Source organism: Rhinopithecus roxellana, chromosome 2 (genome assembly GCF_007565055.1).
Source record: "Rhinopithecus roxellana isolate Shanxi Qingling chromosome 2, ASM756505v1, whole genome shotgun sequence".
Lineage (NCBI taxonomy): Eukaryota > Metazoa > Chordata > Mammalia > Primates > Cercopithecidae > Rhinopithecus > Rhinopithecus roxellana.
Window position 1 is genome coordinate 11384726 of NC_044550.1, and position 22340 is coordinate 11407065.

At 36.3% G+C, this 22340-nt stretch overlaps 1 protein-coding gene across 2 annotated transcripts; it reads right to left on the reverse strand.

The window, feature by feature from the left end:
- Positions 1–1563: 1563 nt before the first annotated feature.
- On the reverse strand, positions 1564–20546 carry ADH7 (alcohol dehydrogenase 7 (class IV), mu or sigma polypeptide). Of its 2 annotated transcripts, none has more exons than XM_010371633.2 (9): positions 20263–20546; positions 14457–14558; positions 13447–13585; positions 13042–13129; positions 12727–12943; positions 9811–10071; positions 8267–8402; positions 4803–4941; positions 1564–2474 (listed from the first exon to the last, which is right to left on the reverse strand). In XM_010371633.2, the coding sequence occupies exons 1-9, from the start codon at positions 20278–20280 to the stop codon at positions 2450–2452; spliced, it is 1125 nt and encodes a 374-aa protein (XP_010369935.2). In that variant the 5' UTR covers positions 20281–20546; the 3' UTR covers positions 1564–2449. The 2 variants fall into 2 exon arrangements, with proteins under 2 accessions (XP_010369935.2, XP_010369934.2); XM_010371632.2 differs by lacking the exon at positions 20263–20546 and adding an exon at positions 20074–20230.
- Positions 20547–22340: the final 1794 nt, after the last annotated feature.

The following is a 22340-nucleotide window of genomic DNA, read 5'->3' on the forward strand; positions in this document are numbered from 1 at the left end:
AACTTCTTGTCCTGAGAACAGGAAGAATGAGGTACGCAGACAACTGAAGGGTGAGCAAGGCGAAGCAGAGCTTTATTGAGTGACAGAACAGCTCAGAGGAGACCTGCAGTGGGTCACTCCTTTCTGCAGCCAGGGTGTCCCGAAGAGTGTTCAGTTCCTAGCAGAGAGGAGCTGCTATCACTACTAGACCATATGCTCTACAAGAGAAGAGACTTTATCTGTTTTATTCATTACTGTATACCAAACACCTAGCTCAGTGCTTGATACCTGGTTGAAATTAAAAAAAAAAAAAAAAAATTGCTCAATGAATGTTCTCCACATATCAGTTAAATGATTAAAAGTCTAGACTATTCTTTAAAGAAGAAGCTGGATATTTCTTTTAGCATTCCTCTAGCTATTTATTGCTTACTTATATTTTGATTTATATTCAAGAACTCAGTTTGACAATGCTTTGTGGTTTCATTGACCAGAAATAAGAAATATGCAAAAATAATCAGATTTCCTGATCTCTTCTTAGAACCAGTGTTTTCTGATGACTCAAAATGCTATTCATGTGCAAGTTACCCTGAGAAAGATAGTAGAAGGTCTTTCTCTTCATTATTTGGCCATGACAAGCTCAGACATGAGGAATGATTCCACAAAGTATCATAATAAATATTAAATAAATAAAATTGTCACATATGCAGCATATTTGTCAAATTATAATTTGTAGGAAGTAGGCATAAAGTGGATTTCATTTAAAAAGCTGTGATCTGAAAATATAAATGTATTTATTCCTTTTTGGATTTATTTCTTTTGATGCACCTATATTTACATATTGCTTTCAGTATCCTTATTTACATGTTTTTCAAAATTTGAGGCAAGAGAATTAAAGGAATTAATCCATTCTACATATTTTTCTTGTTAAAAATGCTTTTTTTGGGGGACAGTTTTCCTTCCTTAATGGATTCTGGGATCCTAGCTATAGATATTGATAATGGACAGAGGAAATGTCTCCAAATGATTATTGGGTAGAGATTTTCTATACTTATCTATATCTATCTATCTATCTATCTATCTATCTATCTATCTATCTATCTTCTATTTATTGACATAAATACAGATATATATGAATACATAAAATATAATTCTTATAAGCTGTAACTATTCATAGTGTTTTGAGAATTGCCATAGCTAAACCCAGTTGATGATGAAGATACTTCAAAATAATTATTTATACTTTTCAGCTATTTTTTTTAAACCTAGATTAAGCCTAGATTGACAAACTGGTAAAAGAAAAAGGAAATTTTACTCCTTGAGTTCATGGCACTTTTCATTGGGAAATATTCATCATGTGAAATTGGTTCATAAATACCTGGACATTTTGCAATTTACCATGGTAGAAGTGTCCAATCTATATTATGCCCTAATATTGGAAGCCTCAATTTCTGCTATGACCACCCAATTTCTTGTGTGTCTTATAAAGTATTTTTATGTTTTCAGGTGCTTCAGCACTTTGTGTTTAACAAATTAAAGCTCAATAACAACATAAAACTGCCTGTTTAAAAATATATCACCACAAAACATTTTATACAATTTTTAAAATTTTCTTAAGAATTTTAAACATGTTATAGATATATATAAATACATCAGTGTAGTTGTGAAAAACTAAAAACGCTTTATTAAATGGAGTCACTACTAAGCACAGTGAATAGAGACTTAGGGGCTTGCAATTCTAGTGTATCAAATTGAATATTATGATAAATATGATAATGTGATTCTAGCTCTATGTTTATATTTGGTATTACAAAAAGGAATATTTCTAAAATATTAATATATGCCAGCAAATAACCTCAAATACACATATGATATACTTTTTCAGTTTCACCAAGTTATGTAATGACGATTCTTAATTGTTGAAAAATGTGCCCTTCCCTTAATCTTTTCTGCCTTTCTTAATCTGATCAAGTAATATGTATCATGGAATGAACTGATTTCAAAACTTAATCCAAGTTAACTCATAACAAGTGTTTAAAAAGTACACTTATATTCAAATCTAAAAAATAATAGTTTCATGTGTTAAGTGAATATTACTCTAGGAGATGCATTTATTATATCTTTATATGCTATATCTGTTTTGTGATATATATCTGCAGCAGCTGGTTAAAGCTCTTAAAAATCTCCATTACAACATAAAAATCCAAGTGTATGTTTTTTTAAAAGATACAATTATAGCCTTACAAAATGTAAATTAAAAATATTAACATTGCTATTATACCAATTCCCAGATGCTCACAAGACTTTAAATGTTTATAAAGATTAATAATCCTTTGTAAGGGTTCTATGTCTTCAACAAATCTTCTACTTATGCTTGTATTTGTGAGACAGATACATGATTTCAGATGAGGGAACTGTCAAAAGAGAAACTCCAGTTCACCATGACAACACAGACCTCCTGCCACTTTGGATCTCAAAACGTCAGGACAGTTCGAATGCTGAAATGTAAAATGAGAGTTTTTAATGATTTGTTTTAATATCTTTCAAGAGAGGATAGTTTAAACAATTGTCTTTTCTATCTGTCATAGAAAATTCAAGTAAATTCTGTTATTGGAAATCCTTTGGACTCAAAGTCCTTACCAGTTAGTTTTCTTCTTATGCAACTCTGATAAGGGTATCTGAGCTAATTTTGAAAGCATCAGTATAATTTCAGTGTGCCAACAAGAGGAAAGTGGTTTTCAGGCTGAGGAGAAAGCATGAACAAGCCTAGGAACATATGAACAGGAAAGGTAATCCAGTGTGCTTAGATTTCTGGATGCCCAAGAGATCCTGCAAGTAGATGAGACCTACTTCCCTCACTTTATCCCAAAAGCCTGCTGCAGAGGGTGATAGAATGAATGCTAAATTCTTACCTGTTGAAAAACAATAGGTTTTAGTTCAATAACAAAGCTTTCAAAACCATGCTAAGACATTGACATTTGGGGGAATCTTGAGCTTGGCAGCTGAGTGAGAGACTAATTGGAATGTATTTTAATACGGAAGGTGGAAAATGTATTATCTCACTACCGTGTCCATGTCAGAAATGATTAGACTGAATTAAAGCAATGAGCATGGGCAATGAAATGAGGGATGCTGAAGGAGAAACCAAGGGTTGCATCATCAAGGCTTAGCATTGGTTTGTATGTGGTAGGCAAGAGTGAAAAAGAAGTCAGACATGATGCTATGGCTTCTCATCTGTAAAAGAGGAATGCATAATATAATGACTGAGATAAAAATTACTGGCGAAAAAAATATTTTGAGTGTAGTTGATGTAAGTGGGACATTCAAATGGAGCTGTGCAGGAAGTAGATGGAAATTGAAGAGTTTAGGTTTACAAATATTAGTTTGGATGTCCCTGCATTAAGATGATATTTGAAGCAAAATTCCTGAAAGCAGAATTTGTGTTTCTCTGGAAAACAAATAGTAATTATTTTCCAAGCAGGCCATACTAAGTTGTTAGTTTTGCTTATCTGGGTAAAGTAGTACTGAGTGGTTCTGACAGTTTTTCTTACAGAATCCCATTGTTTACTTGCTTAAAAAAATGTATGTTCATAATATGATGATCCTGTAGGCTAGACCAGATGTGGAGACAAAATACAACATTGTAAAGCTCTCAGGTAAAAAAAAAAAAAAAATTAGTAAAAATTTGGATCTCAATATAGTTCCTTTTACTAATGAAATCAAGTCCTTGGCACATAGTGGAAGCTTAATAATTATTTATAGACCCAATGAGTGAAAGTCATTTCATCTTGTAGATAGGCTTTTTGATTGCTGTTTGAGACCTCCATGAGGTGGATGTTGTAGATAAAATTTTCATGAATTCATACTTGACCTTAACCCTTGCCACACCCTCAGAAACAGCAAGAGTAAAAATCATCACACCCATGTTTACCCAGAGCTTGCCAAGCTCTGTCAGAGAAGTTCGTTATGTGGTCCAAAGAAGACAAGTTTTGCAATTAGTTTGTATCCTGGCACTACCCCAGGAGGTTTGATGAGTTATTTATTTGCTTTCACAAACTTAGTCTTCATCTAAAAATGGTAAAAATAATACCTGACCTACAGGGATCTGAAAAATGCACATTTGAGAAAGCACTTTGAAAACTGTAAAATAAGGAAATTTTGTGGCCTACTTGAAATAACTAGCAGCTTTATGATGAAATAAAAATAGCCACAATGAGATCAACTAGGTAAACAAACAAAATCCAAAAGATTTTAAAAACTTGATTAATATAGTACAATGGCATCCTAAGTTGGTGATATGGTTAGACTTTGTGTCCCCACCCAAATCTCATTTTGAATTGTAATCCCTATAATCCCTACATGTCAAGGGAGAGACCAGATGGAGGTAATTGAATCAGGGGGCGGGGGCAGTTTCCCCCATGCTGTTGTCATGATAGTGAGTTCTCACAAGATCTGATGGTTTTGTAAGGGGCTCTTCCCCCTTTGCTTCCCCTCTTCTCCTTCCTGCAGCCTGTGAAGAAGGTGCCTTGGTTCCTCTTTGCCTTCCACCATGACTGTGGGTTTCCTGAAGCCTCCTAGCCATGCTGAACTGTGAGTCAATTGAATCTCTTTCCTTTATAAATGACCCAGTCTTGGGCAGTTTTTTTTTTTTTATAGAAGTATGAAAATAGACTAATACAGTGGGTAAAGAGAAGTAATTAACTGTATCAATGTGGCTAGATTAAATAATTAGAAATAAAATATGAAGAAAACAGGCACATTTATAAGTACTAAATTTTAAAAGTAGCCTGTGGAGAAGAGACAAGATCATCATAAGAAACAGTTACCTTTGTCCTGAATTGAGTAGCTCAAATCCTTCATTGATTTTTTTAAATGGTAAAACGTGAGTTATCAACTGGTCCAGGTCAAATTTCTTTGCCAGGAACTCAGTCACTAGTTTTGGGACATCATCTCTGCTTTTCAAACCTGTAAATAAGGACACATTTTCGCTTTAGACATTACTAAGTAATCTTTACCTTTTATCATCTTATGTTTACTCCTTCTCTTTCCTGCACTATCACCTTCCCTGTGTTAGTTAGATAATTCCCAGCAGTGTACAAATAAGCTGTATTTGCCCCAGCATAAGAAACAAAGGTTATGCAGCCATGAAAAAGAATGAGTTCATGTCCTTTGCAGGGACATGAATGAAACTGGAAACCATCATTCTCAGCAAACTAACACAGGAACAAAAAACCAAACACTGCATGTTCTCACTCATAAGTGGGAGTTGAACAATGAGAACACATGGACACAGGGAAGGGAACGACACATACCAGGGCATGTTGGTGGGTGGGGGACAAGGGGAGGGAGAGCATTAAGACAAATACCTAATGCATGCGGGGCTTAAAACCTAGATGATGGGTTGATGGGTGCAGCAAACCACCATGGCACTTGTATACCAATGTAACGAACCTGCACGTTCTGCACATGTATCCCAGAACTTAAAGTAAAATAAAAATAAAACCAAATTAAAAAGAAACAAAGGTTTAAAAAAACTCTTTTGATACCCACATCTTCTTCCATTCACCCCATAGCTTTGCTTTTATTACAGAGACTCTTCTTTACTTTACAGAAAGAATTGTCTCCAGTTCATTGTTTCTGGATCCTGTTCCTTTCCTCTCATCCTCTCTGAGCCCACTCTGATTACGCTCTTGGCCCCAGCACTATCCTGTAACAGCTATCATGAAGGCCATCTTTGAGCTCCATTTTGACCCAGACAGGGGTCATTTCTCAGTCCTGCTCTTATATGAACTGTTAGGTAGAATTGATACTGTTGATGGCTCCCCTTCTCTCAAACACTGTATTCCTTTAGCTTCTAGATACTACATCATCACCGTCATCATTGTCATTTTCCTTGCTCACTAGTTACTTCTTCCACAGATCTTTGCTGGATCCTCTACATCTCCCAGACCTCTAACTCTAAAGATTCCTAGGGCTTGGTCCTTGGTCCATTTCTCCTCTTTATCTACATTTACTTCTAGGGTGACCGCTTCTGGTCTTGTGGCTTTCGATATACTCCACTTAAAACACGTAGGTTTCTATGCCCATCCTAAACCTCTACCTGTGCTACAGACTCATACCCAATTGCCTACATTTTATAGACATCTTTATTCAGATATCTCTGTGAGTATAACCTGCCCCAAACCACTCCTGGTATCTACCACTTCCATCCTAGCCCCCAATCTATTCTTTCCATAGTCTTCCTTCTCAATAAATGATGATAGTGACATGATTCCTGTCGCTTAGGCCCCAAAATCTTGGATTCTACTCTTTTTGCCATGCAATAACTATTTCAGCAAATCTTGTTGGCTGTGTCTTCAAAATGTATCCAAGATCTGACTACTTCTCACCAGCCCCATCACTCCAAGCCAGCATCCTTTCCTTCCAGCATTATAATAACTTCTTCCATGATCTCCCTGCTTGTGCTCTTTGCCCCATATAGAGTATTCCTCATATTGCAGCCAGGAGAGTGTTAAAATGGAAGTCAGATCAGGTGACACCTCTCTCAGAAACCTCTATGGTTTTATTTCTCTCTCAGAATAAACTCCTAAAACCTTGCAATGGCCCAAAGGCCCCATATAATTTAAGGTCCTCTGACCCCAGTTGTGACTGTTCTTCTGTCCTCACCCCATTGTAGCCATACTGACCTTTTCCCCATTCTTATGGCTCTTGCCAACACCCTTTTGTATTTGCTATGTTTCTTTCTTGGAATATTCTTTCCCAAGATTTTTGAATATCTTATTTATGTTTTTGCCCCAATGTTACCTTATCAAGGAGGCCTTCCCTGAGCTTTATTAAAGTAGCATTCACCTCCACCTCCACCCCAGTCCTCTGGCACTGCCTATTACCCATCCTCTATTTTTACCCTTGCACTTGTAACCATATGGTGTACTCTGCATTCATTTATTTATTGTCAATCTCTCTATACCAAAATGAGAGGATTATCACACTTCCTGAGATCAGGGACTTGGTATGTTTTGTCTCTTCTCCCTTCCTAGCTCCTGGAATGGTACACTGTATACACAGTGGTGCCTGTACTCAGTATACACTCAACAAATATTTGCTGAATAACTGAATTGTATCTCTAATATTCCTGAATAATCTATAATCTTCCCACTTCCCACAAATAGTCAAAGCAAGGAGGTTTAACTTATATCTCTTATTGTTTTGTTCTTCAAGTTTTATTTTCCCTAAGAAGCCTTCTCTATAAAATCTCATCCATACCTACTAGCCTCTTGCTTTTGTTATCGCCCAAGTAATGTTGCAGAAAGAGGAAAAATTTTGTTCTCCCATGGACCAGTTTTAAATTTCAGTTCTCAACTTGAGAGCTATAGGGGCAAAAAATTTAATAGTTCCCAGTCTCAGTTTTATTATTCATTAAGTAGCTTCCTCGGAGAGTTACTGAGAAATAAAATAAACTAACACATTAATGTAAAACTTTTAACGTAGAATAAATGCGAAAAAGCTCCTCTTATAATTTGTTTTATAATATCTATAGCTACACTTATTTTCATATCTTTCTTTTATATTTGTTTTTGTATCCTTCACTATATTATGTACTTCTCTAAGTGAAGAACAATCATTTTCTCCTTTTTATACTCTTAACAAGTACTTGAACAGTTACTATTCTTACATTGTTTAAGGCAGACTCCAATATTGGAAGTACTCTCAACTAGAAAACGAGACTTTGTGGAGGAGGGAAATAAAAAGATTCACTGTGTCCCCTGCCTTGAGCAGAGTGACCCTGGCTCCATCTTTCCTAAAACAATATTAATTGTTGAGTGATAATCTAAGTCCTTCCAGTGTGAATCTGAACTGTTCCCATAAAATGTGACAATTCTTTTTTAGGTTGTTGTTCGTTTTGGCTTTGGGTCCGGGATTTTTGTTGGTGCTATTATGAATGGAATAAATTCATTGTAATACACATTCTTGCATATATTAATAAAATGGATTAAATCAGAACTTCCTGTCACATAATTCATCCCTATAGAAACACTACTGGTGTCTCTCATTCAGGCCTTTGGGGAACTTCAGTTGCAGATGCTAATATTAAAAATGTGTCCACCAATATTAATCCTACATCAAGGTGAGCAGTGGAGAATTATCTTTTGTGTTTTTATTGTCACAGTTCCATTTTAGATCCCTTCATACTCATTCTTGGGAGAAAAGCCCGAGGAAACAGGCTTCTCCCACTTGCCAAGCAACAGAGTGAAAGCCATCACTCCCCATCCAGAGGCTTTCCTTTCCTCACCTCCAAAGACACATCCCTTCCACGTGCGTCCAGTGAAGAGCAACATCGGGTCATAGGTGAGCATCTTGGCTGATGGAGGAGCTCCTACTACCACGCTGGTCCCATAGTTCATATGGCAGGATGCCAGAGCATCAATCTAAGTTTAAAATAGAGGAGATTGTTTGCTTCCTATGTCTCTTATAGTGTAACATAAGCTCTGAAATGACCTATGTACTATGGCAAAGTCATGGAATTAAATTAAGCCATCTTCTGTTTTTTACTTGCTTTAAAAATGTTTCAGTGCGACTTTAGTCCTTAATTAAATTTCTATACACATTTGCCCTTTAAGGCAGAAAACAGCAATGTGGTCAGTGTTCGTGGCATTTTCAGTGTACTATGGACTAAAACACAGGGGAAATTCTTGTGATATTTTCATACCAATATCACCACTTTAGATAAGCCTTAGAAAGCCATTTGAACTAAACTAAATTGAATTAATATACCAAATCATTTAGCATAGTTTTCTTTTTAAGTTTAGACTCAAAATTAAATAAAATACTCAAATGTGGGACAAAAGAGTCCCTTTTCTTGGGAGCATTTCTGAGACTAATCTCTCATTTTCTGGTCATTAGCCCATCCAGTTATTAATAATTTAATACTTGCTAGATTGGAGCAACAGATGGCATTGTTTTTAGAGACCACCCTTCATCAAGTAGTGACTGGAAATCAATAGGCTCTAATAATATATCCAGTATCACGTATGGCTTCATAAACTTACGACGTAAAATGCTGTTTGTTGATATGAAATAAATCTAAGTGATTCACTAGGAAAAGAATATGACACAATGATAAATTAAGGACTATTTATTCCTAAATTACCAAAAGCATTAGGTGAGTTAATCTGCTACTCAATCTTGAGCAAAAGCAGCTTTATTCCATTTTTCCAAGTCTCCTTATGCTACGCCAGGCTGGAGCTTTCTAGTTCCAGGAACCCTGGATCTGTTTTACAGGTCTAACTGAAGGTCTGGTGTTGCAGGTTGCTATACAGGAGGCATGGTTAGAAAACTGAAGGTTCATATTCTAGGGGAATTCAGATGAGGACAAACAAAGCTCGGGTGTAAAGAGTGAGAAGGTTGATGGATCACAGATTTGGGGGAAGAGACCACAACATTTGGAATAATCCCTTTTCACCTCTCCTCAGTCACCTTCTGATGTTTACTTTGCTGACATTCAAGAGATAGAATCGCTTTCGCCAAGAAATCTACATACACAAGGAAGGTCACACTTAAAACAATTATCTAGAAGAGTTAACTACCTTGCCCTCTGGTCAGCTGAGAGTTGTATGATATGGTATTTAACTTTGATCCAGCGAACCTGCTCTTAAGTATTGTATTTGACTTTTTAGGCAAAATCGCTATGTGATTATCAGTTTTTGCCTGAGTAAAACTGACAATCACAGAGATATTTCCATTATTAACTATTAATAAAGTTATAGAGAATTAAATTTACCTTGTGCATATCTAATAACTTGGGTATTTTGTGGCTTCTCAAATTTTGGGTCTTACCATGGTTTCAAGACGCCCAATAACTTCAAAGGTGTACCCCACATTGTTGCCTGTCATTTCTGACAGCACCTCACTGATGGGTTTGGTAGAGTCCTTGGGGCTGATACACTCAGTGGCACCTACAGCCATGGCCTTCTCAAATTTGTCTTTGTTGAGGTCAATCCCAATGATCCTAGATGCACCAGCTGACTTACAGCCCATGATGACTGACAGGCCAACTCCTCCCAGGCCAAAGACGATGCAAGTGGAACCAGGTTTGACCTGTGGAGAGGAATGTTCTTGAACATGTTAGGTGTTAGGGTCAAAGAGTGAAACCTGAAAAGGGCCTCCAGTTAAAAACACAAATCATGAGTGCACTATTCACAATTGCTACAAAGAGAATAAAATACCTAGGAATACAACTTACAAGGGATATGAAGGACCTCTTCAAGGAGAACTACAAACCACTGCTCAAGGAAATAAGAGAGGACACAAACAAATGGAAAAACATTCCATGCTCATGAATAGGAAGAATCAATATCGTGAAAATGGCCATACTGCCCAAAGTAATTTATAGATTCAATGTTATCCCTATCAAGCTACTTTCTTCACAGAATTAGAAAAAACTACTTTAAATTTCATATGGAACCAAAAAAGAGCCTGTATAGCCAAGACAATCCTAAGCAAAAAGAACAAAGCTGGAGGAATCACACTACCTGACTTCAAACTATACTACAAAGCTACAGTAACAAAAACAGCATGCTATTGGTACCAAAACAGATACATAGACCAATGGAACAGAACAGAGGCCTCAGAAATAACACCACACATCTACAATCATTTGCTCTTCGACAAATCTGACAAAAACAAGCTATGGGGAAAGGATTCTCTATTTAATAAATGATGCTAGGAAAACTGACTAGCCATATACAAATAACTCAAACTGGATCCCTTCCTTACCTCTTATACAAAAATTAACTCAAGATGGATTATACACTTAAATGTAAAACCCAAAACCATAAAAACCCTAGAAGAAAACCTAGGCAATAGCATTCAGAACATAGGCATGGGCAAAGACTTCATGACAAAAACACCAAAAGCAATTGCAACAAAAGCCAAAATTGACAAATGGGATCTAATTAAACTAAAGAACTTCTGCAAAGCAAAAGAAACTATCATCAGAGTGAACAGGCAACCTACAGAATGGGAGGAAATTTTTGTGATCTACCCATCTGACAAAGGTCTAATAGCCAGAATTTACAAGGAACGTAAACAAATATACAAGAAAAAAAATGAAGAACCCCATTCAAAAGTGGGCAAAGGATATGAGCAGACAGTTCTCAAAAGAAGACATTTATGTGGCCAATAAGCATAGGAAAAAAGCTCAACATCACTGATCATTAGAGAAATGCAAATCAAACCCACTGTGGGATACCATCTCATGCCAGTCAGAATGGTGATTACTAAAAAGTCAGGAAACAATAGATGCTGGCAAAGCTATGGAGAAATAAGAAAGCTTTTACACTGCTGGTGAGAATATAAATTAGTTCAACCATTGTGGAAGACAGTATGGCAAATCCTTAAGGATCTCGAACCAGAAATATCATTTGTCCCAGCCATCCCATTACTGGGTATACACCCAAAGGAATATAAATCATTCTACTGTAAAGACACATGCACACATATGTTTATTGCAGCACTATTTACAATAGCAAAGACTTGGAACCAACCCAAATGCCCATCAACGACATACTGCATAAATAAAATGTAGTACATATACACCATGGAATATTATGCAGTCATAAAAAGAAATGAGATCATGTCCTTTGTTGGGACATGGATGAAACTGGAAGCCATAATCCTCAGCAAACTAACAGAGGAACAGAAAACCAAACACCGCATGTTCTCACTCGTAAGTGGGAGTTGAACAATGAGAACACATGGTCACAGAGAGAGGAACAATACACACCAGGGCCTGTTGGGGGATGGGGATGAGGGGAGGGAACTTAGAGGATGAGGAGCAGCAAACCAACATGGCACACATATACCTCTGTAACAAACCTGCACGTTCTACACATATATCCCATTTTTTAATAGAAGAAATAAAAAAATCATAACTCTGAGTCATTTGTAAATAAATTTAGATACACATATAAATTTTAGAAATTTGAATCTGAAGGAGATGTGGAAGAAACAAAAGTTAGATCTAGAAATTTAATTTTCAGTTATGTCTCTTGGTAAACGTTTTTTCTTTTAATACTGTATTAGGTCAAAGATTCTTAATTCCTTGAACTCCAATTTCCTTGTGAAATTCATGTGATTAATTTAAAATTCCAGGGATCCTATCTAACATCACAGTTGATGTAAAAATGTATATTGAGAAATCAGTTTTGGTGAACTGTAACAGCATTACTGATTATAGGCAACAAACACTACTGTATTTTATTTCTGATATGCATCATAGGTGGTAATCCAAATGATTAATGATTTTACTGATCTTTATATTATCTATAACAGGTGATTTGACATAATTATACTTTTTTTCTGAGGAGCTGATAATGTACTTATGACTCTATTTTGTAGTTATATAATAATTATTACTTAGCTGATAAGAAACTAGGAGTAAAAGTTCTGACAAAAAAGCCTGAAATACTGAGATCATTCTACCTTAACAAACTTAACAGATGGGGAAGGGACATATTTTAAAGATGGAGAAATGGTGCAGTTTGCAAATATAATCAATAAATATTCTCAAGCATAAAAAAAATAAAATTTCTAATCTGAATTTTGTATTTTTCTTTCAGTTGATTTGGCAGCCTGAATATGCAATATATTTTTTAAATGCTTTTTTTTTCCCCAAAACTCTTCAAGATTCCAAGGACATCATTTAAGAAAAGGAAATAAGAAACAAAGAAACTAGCCCACCCTATTTCTTACCTTGCCAGTTTTAACAGCAGCCCCATATCCAGTGGAAAACCCACAGCCAATTAAACAGACTTTCTCAGGGGGAGCTGCGTCATCAATCTTAGCAACCGAAGATTCATCCACCACTGTGTACTCAGTAAATGTACTAGTGTTCATGAAGTGATAGACTGGTTTGCCCTTGCATGTAAATCTGGTGGTGCCATCAGCCAGTACTCCACGACCAGTAATACTATTTGATACATCAAATACACGTATTAATTAACTCAATTCAAAAATTAGCACAGGAACAATTTGAATAACATTAAAGTAAAAATGACTGAAACCTACTCGCTCCTAATGCAAAGGTTGCCATCTGGGTTGCAGCAAGCATTGCATTCTCTACATTGTGGCAGAAAGAGAGGGATGACTTTGTCACCTACAGGAAAAAAATCATGATATAAGATGCTGTGCATTAATGTTAAAATATGAAATTAACAAATGTGAATTGAGCCCATACTGTAGGTAAAACTTTTAAAAAGATAGTCTAAGGTTTATAAACACCATAAGGTTTGCCTTCTAAAGGTTGAGGTTTTGCCGAATTAAACATTACTCAGTAAAATCCATTCTTGTATCCTTTTATTTCCCTGAATGGTGTTAAGGATCCCTCTAATAATTCCTAGTGTGTGCTATTTCCTTTGATAGGCTAATCAAAGCCTAATTATTTCAAACTTGTGGCTTGACACCTGCATATACCTGGTTGTACTGTAGTCACTCCTTCTCCAATGCTCTCTACAATCCCAGTTGCCTCATGTCCCACAATCACTGGAAACTTAGACACCATTGTTCCTTTTATCACATGGTCATCTGTGCGACAGATTCCTGTGGCCAAAATCTGTGTTCAAAGACAAAAACATTGCACCAATCAACAATCTGATCATTCACTGTTGGGAGAATATTTAACTTCTTGAGGAAATTATAATTGTTTAGTCAATATCATTGCCTAATGTAACAACATTTACTCTTAGATAATTCTGAGCCAAAAATCAACCATCAGACAAGATCCCTCTCTGATGGAACTTATAATATTGCTCCCTCAAACCCTAGGTTGACTCTTGGTGTCTTTCTATAATAAATGGATGCTCTTGCGAGGGAACCAGAATGCAGATATTACCATGTGATGGCCCGAAAGTAGATTTTTATAGCTAGACCCTTCTTGGGCTCTCTTAACAAAGAACAGAGGAAATGGCATACAAGAGCAAAATCTTACTGCTACTCTAGTGCTCAGGTACCAATCAAAGAAAGATTGGTAGCGATTCCTACTCAACAACTGATATCCAAAGCCAAGATTAAGCTCTGTCCAAAGAAAGGGAGGAAAATGTTCCATGAAGTTATCATTTCTTCAGGCACAAGTGAGTTCTTCATTCTTTGTGAAAAGTAATCTCAAAACAATCTGCTTCCCAGAAGATTTTTAAAAAAGTCTTTAGTTATGATTATTAACCGTTTTTTAATTAGATGCTATATGAATAAAAATTCAATAAATCAAAGGTATAATAAAGCACATTGTTTTTTAAAAGGATAATGAACTCATTAATTTCACATCGAGTACAACCAGATCCTTAACAATATACAAGAGCCAGTAAGGGAATTAATACTCCAAACATGGGAAGTATCTCCTTATTTAAGAATCCAGTCTCACAATAGTGCTATATTCAATATAAGTTTGATAACGCTTTTGGCTTAAGTTCTCCAGGGCTCACGCTTACCTTAATGCGAACTTCTTTGGTCTTTGGTGGGGCAACTTCTATTTCCTCAATGGAGAAGGGTTGCTTCTGCTCCCAAAGCACAGCTGCTTTGCATTTAATAACCTAAGAAATAGGCAAGTGTTATAATGGGTCCAAATTATGCCTTTAAACACAGACTCCTTGAATAGTATAAATATGAACAGAAGAGCAAATATAATATTCTAAGTTTTCCAGAATGATTTTCATCAAACACTAGAATTATAAGCCTTGTGTGTGCCTTTGTTTAAGGTATGAGAAATGCAGCCCAGAGTGACTAAATGTTGAATCCATGGTCACCTAGCACATGAGATGCAGAGATGGACTAGACCTGAGGTACTTTTCCCAACCGATTGATTTTTGTTTGCTGTTCACATAATATCCCTCCCCCCAGAAATAGGTTATTTTGTTATAATTTCAAATCTAATAGATTAACAAAATTGTCCTCTGTGTATCACTTATTCACAAGAGACAAATTTATAAAACAGAAAATGCTGCTGGCTTGTCTGTATTTTAACCAGTACTTAATAACTGTATATAATCATATAGCAATGGTGAAGAAATGAGACTATTAGCATGGTAAGGTTGAAGGGAACCATGAACATCATGAAGCATATAGATTTGACTGTGAGTTCCCAGGTGACTGAATTTGTGTCTGCATCTCTGTATCTCTTTTGCACCTAACCCAGTTCTTGCACCTGGTAGGGCTTGACAGGCAGGTTAAAGCTTGTCATCTTATAGTAGTGGAAACTAGGTGTGGAGATACCAGTGACTGGTGTCCAGTTATTCAACTGGTTATGCTGTAGCTATTCAATTAAATGATTTTGTGAAGATTATTGAATTCTGACAGAGAGAGAGAGAGAGAGACAGAGACAGAGACACACAGAGAAACTGTTTCCACCTTCCTCCCTCCAAATCTGTCTAGGACTCCTATAAAATATTTTAATTAATTTATTCAGATGCAAAATAAGTTACCTTCATCTTGTCAACAAACACAACGGTCCTAGAGAGCTCCTATGGATTCTTAAGTGGCTCTTTTATAAAAGTTTAAATGTGAAAAATGATACACTGGTAACAGATGGGTGGCTGAAAGCCATCAGTAGTTCACTTTAATATTTACCCTCTGCCTTACTAATGAAAATGTTATGGGTTACAGTGTAATATGACCCAATATTGAAGTTAGAAATCTCCCACCACATTCCCAAACAAATTCAAGGTGGATTCATTGTTAAGATTTTTATTTTATTATTATTATTATTTTTAGACGGAATCTTGTTCTGTCGCTAGGCTGGAGTGCAGTGGCATGATCTGGGCTCACTGCAACCTCTGCCTCCCAGGTTCAGCAATTCCCGTGGCTCAGCCTCCCGAGTAGCTGAGACTACAGGTGTGCACCACTATGCCCAGCTAATATGTTTTTGTATTTTAGTAGAGACAAGGTTTCACCATGTTGGCCAGGATGGTCTCGATCTCCTGACTTCGTGATCTGCCCGCCTCGGCCTCCCAAAGAGCTGGGATTATAGCTGTGAGCCACCGTGCCTGGCCCAAGATTTATTTTTAAAGTCAAACTATTTTATCAATCAGTGAAGATGTAAATATCAATCATACTGAGCATGGAGTAACTTTTATGCTTAAGAGTGATAGAAAAAATAACAAAGGACAAGCAATGGGGAAAGAATGCCCTACTCAATAAATGGTGCTGGGATAACTGGCTAGCCACATGCAGAAGACTGAAGCCAGACCCCTTCCTTATATCATATATAAAATTAACTTAAGATGTGACTTAAATCTAAAACCCAAAACTATAAAACCCCTGGAAGATAACCTAGGGAATACCATTCTGAACATAGGGCCTGGTAAAGACTTAATGAAAAAGATGCCAAAAGCAATTGCAACAGAAACAAAAATTGGCAAACGAGACTAATTTAACTAAAGAACTTCTGCAAAGCAAGAGAAACAAATAACAGAGTACACAGACAACCTACAGAATTGGAGAAAATATTTGCAAACTATGCATCCAACGAAGGTCTAATATCCGGCATCTAGAAGGAACTTAAACAAAATAGTAAGCAAAAAACAAACAACACCATTAAAAAAGTGGGCAAAGGATATGAACAGATGTTTTTCAAAACAAAACATACATATGGCCAACAAGCATATGAAAAAATACTCAACATCACTGATCATTAGAGAAATACAAATCAAAACCACAATGAGGTAATGTCTCATACCAGTCAGAATGATTATTGTTAAAAAGTCAAAAAAATAAACTGGTGAGTTTGGGGCAAAAAGGGAACACTTATGCTCTGCTGGTGGGAAGGTTAATTAGTTCAGTGATTGTGGAAAGCAGTCTGGCCATTTCTCAAAGAACTTTAAACAGGATTAACATTTGACCCAGCAATCCCATTATTGGGTACATACCCAAAGGAATATAAATCGTCCTATCATAAAGACACATGTATGGATATGTTCACTAAAGCACTATTCATAATAGTAAAGACATGGAATCAATCTTAGTGCCCATCAATGCTAGACTGGATAAAGAAAATGTGATACATATATACCACGGAATACTGTGCAGCCATATAAAAAATAAGATAATGTCCTTTGCAGGAAAATGGATGGAGCTGGAGGCCATTATCCTAAGCGAATGAATGCAGAAACAGAAAAGTAAATAACTACATGTTCTCATTTATGTACCTTGAGTACATAGGTACTCAAGCTAAATATTGAGTACCTATGGACACAAAGAAAGGAACAATGGACACCAGGGCCCATTTGAGGGTAGAAGGTGGAGGGAGGGTAGAAGGTGGAGGGAGGGTAGAAGGTGGAGGGAGGGTAGAAGGTGGAGGGAGGGTAGAAGGTGGAGGGAGGGTAGAAGGTGGAGGGAGGGTAGGGATCGAAAAACCACCAATTAGGTGCCATGCTTATTATCTGGGTGACAAAATAATTTGTACACCAAACCTCACAATACACAATTTGCCTATGTAGCAAACCTGCACATGTACCCCTGAACCTAAAATAAAAGTTAAAAAAAGTCATAAAGGAAACAGCTTCTAAGAATTAAAATTTTTTATGTTGAGAAACAGTAAGTTTTCCACATTGACAGCAAGTAGTACTGAGGAAAAATATTAAAGCAAAATAGATAAAAGTTACCACATTTGATAAATACAATGCTTACTCAAATTTACAGAGGAAGCATTAACAACTTCACTCCTAACACTCCTTCCCACTTCCACATACCACACTTACACCCTGGGAGATAACATGGCAGGCAAAGGACCTATGGAAAAAACTGCAACAAATTAATGAATAGATTGTGACATATTTGTTCTCACTCATAAAAAGGCCTTTTTAAAAAAATTAAAATTAGATATAATTCTCTGCCTATCAAGTCTATAATGAAGTTTTAATTTTTTTTTTAAGACAATATCACACTCTGTTGCCTAGATTGTACTCTAGCTCCTGGGCCTAAGTTATCTTCCCATCTCGGCCTCCCCAGTAGCTGGGACTACAGGCACAAGCCACTGTGCTCTGATAATGACTTTTTACCTAATGAGAACTTAATGAGAATACACAGTATTGTCAGAGAAATAGTAAAATGGGCCATCTTACCTATGTCAACCCTTTAGAAAGTAATTTGCATGGTACATCAAGATACTTAAGGATGTTGTGACATGCTTACCCTGTACTTACATTTTTAAAGCCTACCTTGAGAAAATACTATCTTTAGAAAAATCTCTCTATATAGTAGATGTAATCACAGCACTATTTATAAAGGAAAATATGTAAACAATAATAGAGGAATGATGAAATAAATTGTAGTAAGTGCAGAAAATTAGACATTTAAAAATGTTTATAAATTGTAATAAATTGAAAAAATGTTTAAGTTAGAAAAGTAGGATAAAAATATTTGTATATTGTATGAGTACGGCTATATAAACTATGGATGGAAAAATAGAAGGAAACACACACACAAAAATGATAGTCTGGGAATGTGATATTATGATTGATTTTTTTCCCTCTTATTTCCTGACCTTCCAAATTTTCTAGAATATTCATTGGTATGGGATGAATTGTGTCTCCCTCCGAATTCATATGTTGAAGTCCTAACCCCCAGTACCTCAGAAGGCGACTGTATTTGGAGATGGGGTCTTTCAAGAGGTAATTAATTTAAAATGTGGTGATCAGGGTGGAACCTAATCCAATATGGCTAGTATCTTTATTAGAAGGGGAGATTAGGATACAAACAAAAAGGGAAGATCATGTGAAGCCAGGGAGAAGAGGGTCATCCACAAGCCAAGGACGCAGGCCTCAAAAGAAACCAACCCTGATGACACCTTAATCTCAGAATACTTGCCTTCAGATGTACAAGAAAACAAATTTCTGCTGTTTAAGCCGTCCAGTCTGTGATACTTTGTTATGGAAGCCCTAGGAAACTAATACAGTTATCTTTTACTTTTTTAATGAAAAAGAACACATTTATTATAAAGAGAAAAAAATCAATCCCAATGTAAAGGGAAACTCCTTTCATGAGCTACACTGGAACACTACAGCACCTTGGGAAATATATAATCCTTATGCAAACTACACTATTGCATGACCATATATCAAAATTATATAGCTTTTATAGTCTTTATATATTATACACTGTGTTATTAATTATAATTGGAAAGTGCTTCCTTGAGGCTACTTTCTACATCATTAGAAATGTTCTTACAATGGATGAATATCCACTTTCTAGAAATAGCGTAACCAGACCTGAAGCATGTGTTGGGTGGTTAAAGTTGCAAATTTTTAAGATTCCTTTCAGTTCGAAGATTCATTAATTTCCATGGGTAGAGTTGCTAGCTTCTGTAGTGCAAAATTAAATTCCTAAGTAATCTAGTTTTGCTGGATTTCTGACCCATATTAGGATGGTTTTATTCCAGTTCTACTCAATTCTAGTAAAAATTATTTCAAATTCTAACATCATAGAGTTTCCTGACTTGTTACATTACCCAGACTTCACATGTCATCTTCATTTTTCCAAAACCTTAAGCAGGCTAAATGCAAAATTGTTCAAGTTAAAACAAAACAAACAAAAGCACTTAGTCCTTTAAGCAATTATGTACCCATTTAAAGCAAGGAATTATACTGACCTACTTTCAAATAAAAAAAAGAAAGTAAAGCTATTTCTAAAGTTAATACCAACTCTGCTGACTCTGTTGTTTTTAAAACAATAAACATAATTTACCAATAACATAGTCTTGATTTTAAAGAATTTTAAAATATATATTTTGATAAAAACTACATTCGTAAGAAACCTAAAAATCATGACACTTTCTTGTCCATTTTGCATCCCAGAATTAGCATTTTCCATTCTTAATGGCAGGAACGTTTCTTCCAACATCTGGGCATGAGACCCTGGTCTCCCACTGAACTACTGCAGTGAGGCCAGCGCATGCTACTGAGACAATTGAAGTGTCCTTGTGGAAACATTTTGCTTCCTGGAGCAATTGCCCAGCTATCCTGAAATCAAATTATGAATAATGCCAATATAAATCACTTTTCTCTATTTTCCTCCAATGTCTTGCTAACATTGGATATGCTATTTCCAACTTACCCCTGCTTCCACTGACATTCTCTGAAACACTGTACCCAGTGTTTCCCTCACTGTATGCCTGCTCACGAGGCATTTCATTCCTCAAGGAATATCTCCAACTGTTTAATTACTTTGATGGATTCAAAGTTCTAAGTATCAGTCTCACACCATTAGGTAATGATGAGGAGGGGATAGAAATGCTCCACTTACTTTTCCAGCAGTACCCATCCTGTCTTTGTCTTGGATCTGTATTTCTGCAAACAAAGACTTTTTCTGACTGAATCTCAGTTGTAAATAACAGCATCTTGTTCCTTCACGTAAATAGTCTGGCTCAAAAGTTCTGCCTTCAACAATATGACTCACAGCTGTTACAACTTTCCAATGGTCTGCAAGCCCCACCCTTTGCAAACCAACTTATAAAAAGAAATACAGTAACTACTATGATCAAACCAAGAGGAGGGATCTAACAAAAACAGGATAATCAAAGCTACTGACAAGAGCTGAAAGCATTCATGCCTACCTTATTTTGAAGGATATAAAAACAGGTTAGGTTACATCAGTTCAACACAATCATGAAAAAATGTATTGTGTGTTTAAGTGCAGGGTGCTTTGCCTAGGCACGACAGATTTTAGAGATACATGTGTACATCTCTACTTCTTTATACTTTACTTCATTCTGCAAAGACTTGATGTGGTTTCTGGAATTAAACATAAATGAAAATAGAGCCAAGGAAATGTAAAATAATTGCAACAGTGGGTCAAGTTTCTGCAAGAGAAGTTGAGATGATATAAAATATCAATATGGAAGACTATGATTTCTAAGTATTTTAGGTATAGAAAATTAAGTAAAACTTTCTGTGTCTGCACATAGAGAAATTATCATCTGATCCCAAATCACATTAACTACAGGGTTGTCTCATATGGTTGTACAGTTTGTTTATGGCACCAATGTAACAGTGCAGGGGCTCAAGAGAAATTGAAATCCAGTCTGCATACTGGCTCTCGAATGCCAGAGGTTTTTCATTTACTTGGGAAAGTTCCTAGGTCTTCTTCAGTAGCTGTTTAACCATTACAGACCACTGTTTCCTAATATAAGTTGCAATGGCACCAGAAGCTTCTGGATCTACTATTTGATAGGAGAATGTCCAGTATAGATGTTATTTTTGACAGTAGGTGGTCAGCATACTGGTACACCATCACCTCCAAGACAACTTTACACAAAGGAGATTTTACTCTTGTTAAGTGATCCGGTGAAGCAGGTTTTCTAAGTCTTTAGGCAAAGCTGTTCAAGCTATGAAATCCAGAACCTGGGCTCTTAACAACCCAGAGATGAAATTTGTTAAGAGTTCATTTTTTAGATACAAACAAAAGTTTCTTTTTGAAAATGAGTACACGTTTTTTCCACAAATCTCTCTCCCAATATAATATAGTAAATGTACATCCAATTTAATATATATTATGTCAAATTCAGAATTTGTAATTAGAATTTGTTACTATAACTCATTAGCCAAATTAAATCCACCAGGAAGATTTTCAGTTCCCAAACCAGGAGAGTCCCAGGCAAATGGAGACTAGTTGGTCACCCTTTCCACACTCTGCATCACCTGTAAGTGTGGGAGTCTGTGAGTGTGGGAAGCTTACAGGGTCATATTATCAGCACTACTCTCCCACAGCCTTGCTCCTTCGCCCTTTGGTAGCAGCTTTCTGTTACGGACTCTCCAGAAGTGTTCTCACTCCAGTCTCATAATGACAGCAGAGAAGTGAAAGAGTCACTACAGTCAGAAGAGCTAGGTATCTGCTCCAGTAGGGACTGGTAGGCACTTATGGTGAGAAAATTAAATGCTCCAACCTTCACAAAGGGAGGAAATAATACCCACTTCAGGGCTTGCTGTGAAGCACAAGTGTGGAAGTGCTTATTAAACTGCCAAACACTCAGTAACAGAAAATTAAATAGGTATTTATTTTTATTTTTCTACTCATTATCTCCCACCCCCGCCCCCCACTAAAAAAAATAAAATAAAAAACACAGGAGAATTAGATCCACTTGGTTCAGGACCTGGAGCCTTGCTTGAATATGTATGACTTCAGTTTTCATATTCATAAAATGAGACTAATGAATAGCCACGTTGCATGGATGTCCTGAGGATTGGTGGTGAGGGTCTGAAAGCACTGAAGTATACTGCCTGGCTCATAATCAGTAGCAGATGTCATTATTATTAACTTGACCGCAGTTGGCTGCTTGGATTATTATTATTATTATTATGGATTGGTTGCTCAAATATTTAAAT

Coding starts and splice junctions, on each gene's coding strand:
- ADH7 (XM_010371632.2), bottom strand. CDS start 20,151: ATGAAATGCCTCGTGAGCAGGCATACAGTGAGGGAAACACTGGGTACA. Junction 13,130..13,446: donor AGTGACTACAGTACAACCAG/GTATATGCAGGT, acceptor TTTTTCCTGTAG/GTGACAAAGTCATCCCTCTC. Junction 8,403..9,810: donor TTGGGCGTCTTGAAACCATG/GTAAGACCCAAA, acceptor TTTTAAACTTAG/ATTGATGCTCTGGCATCCTG.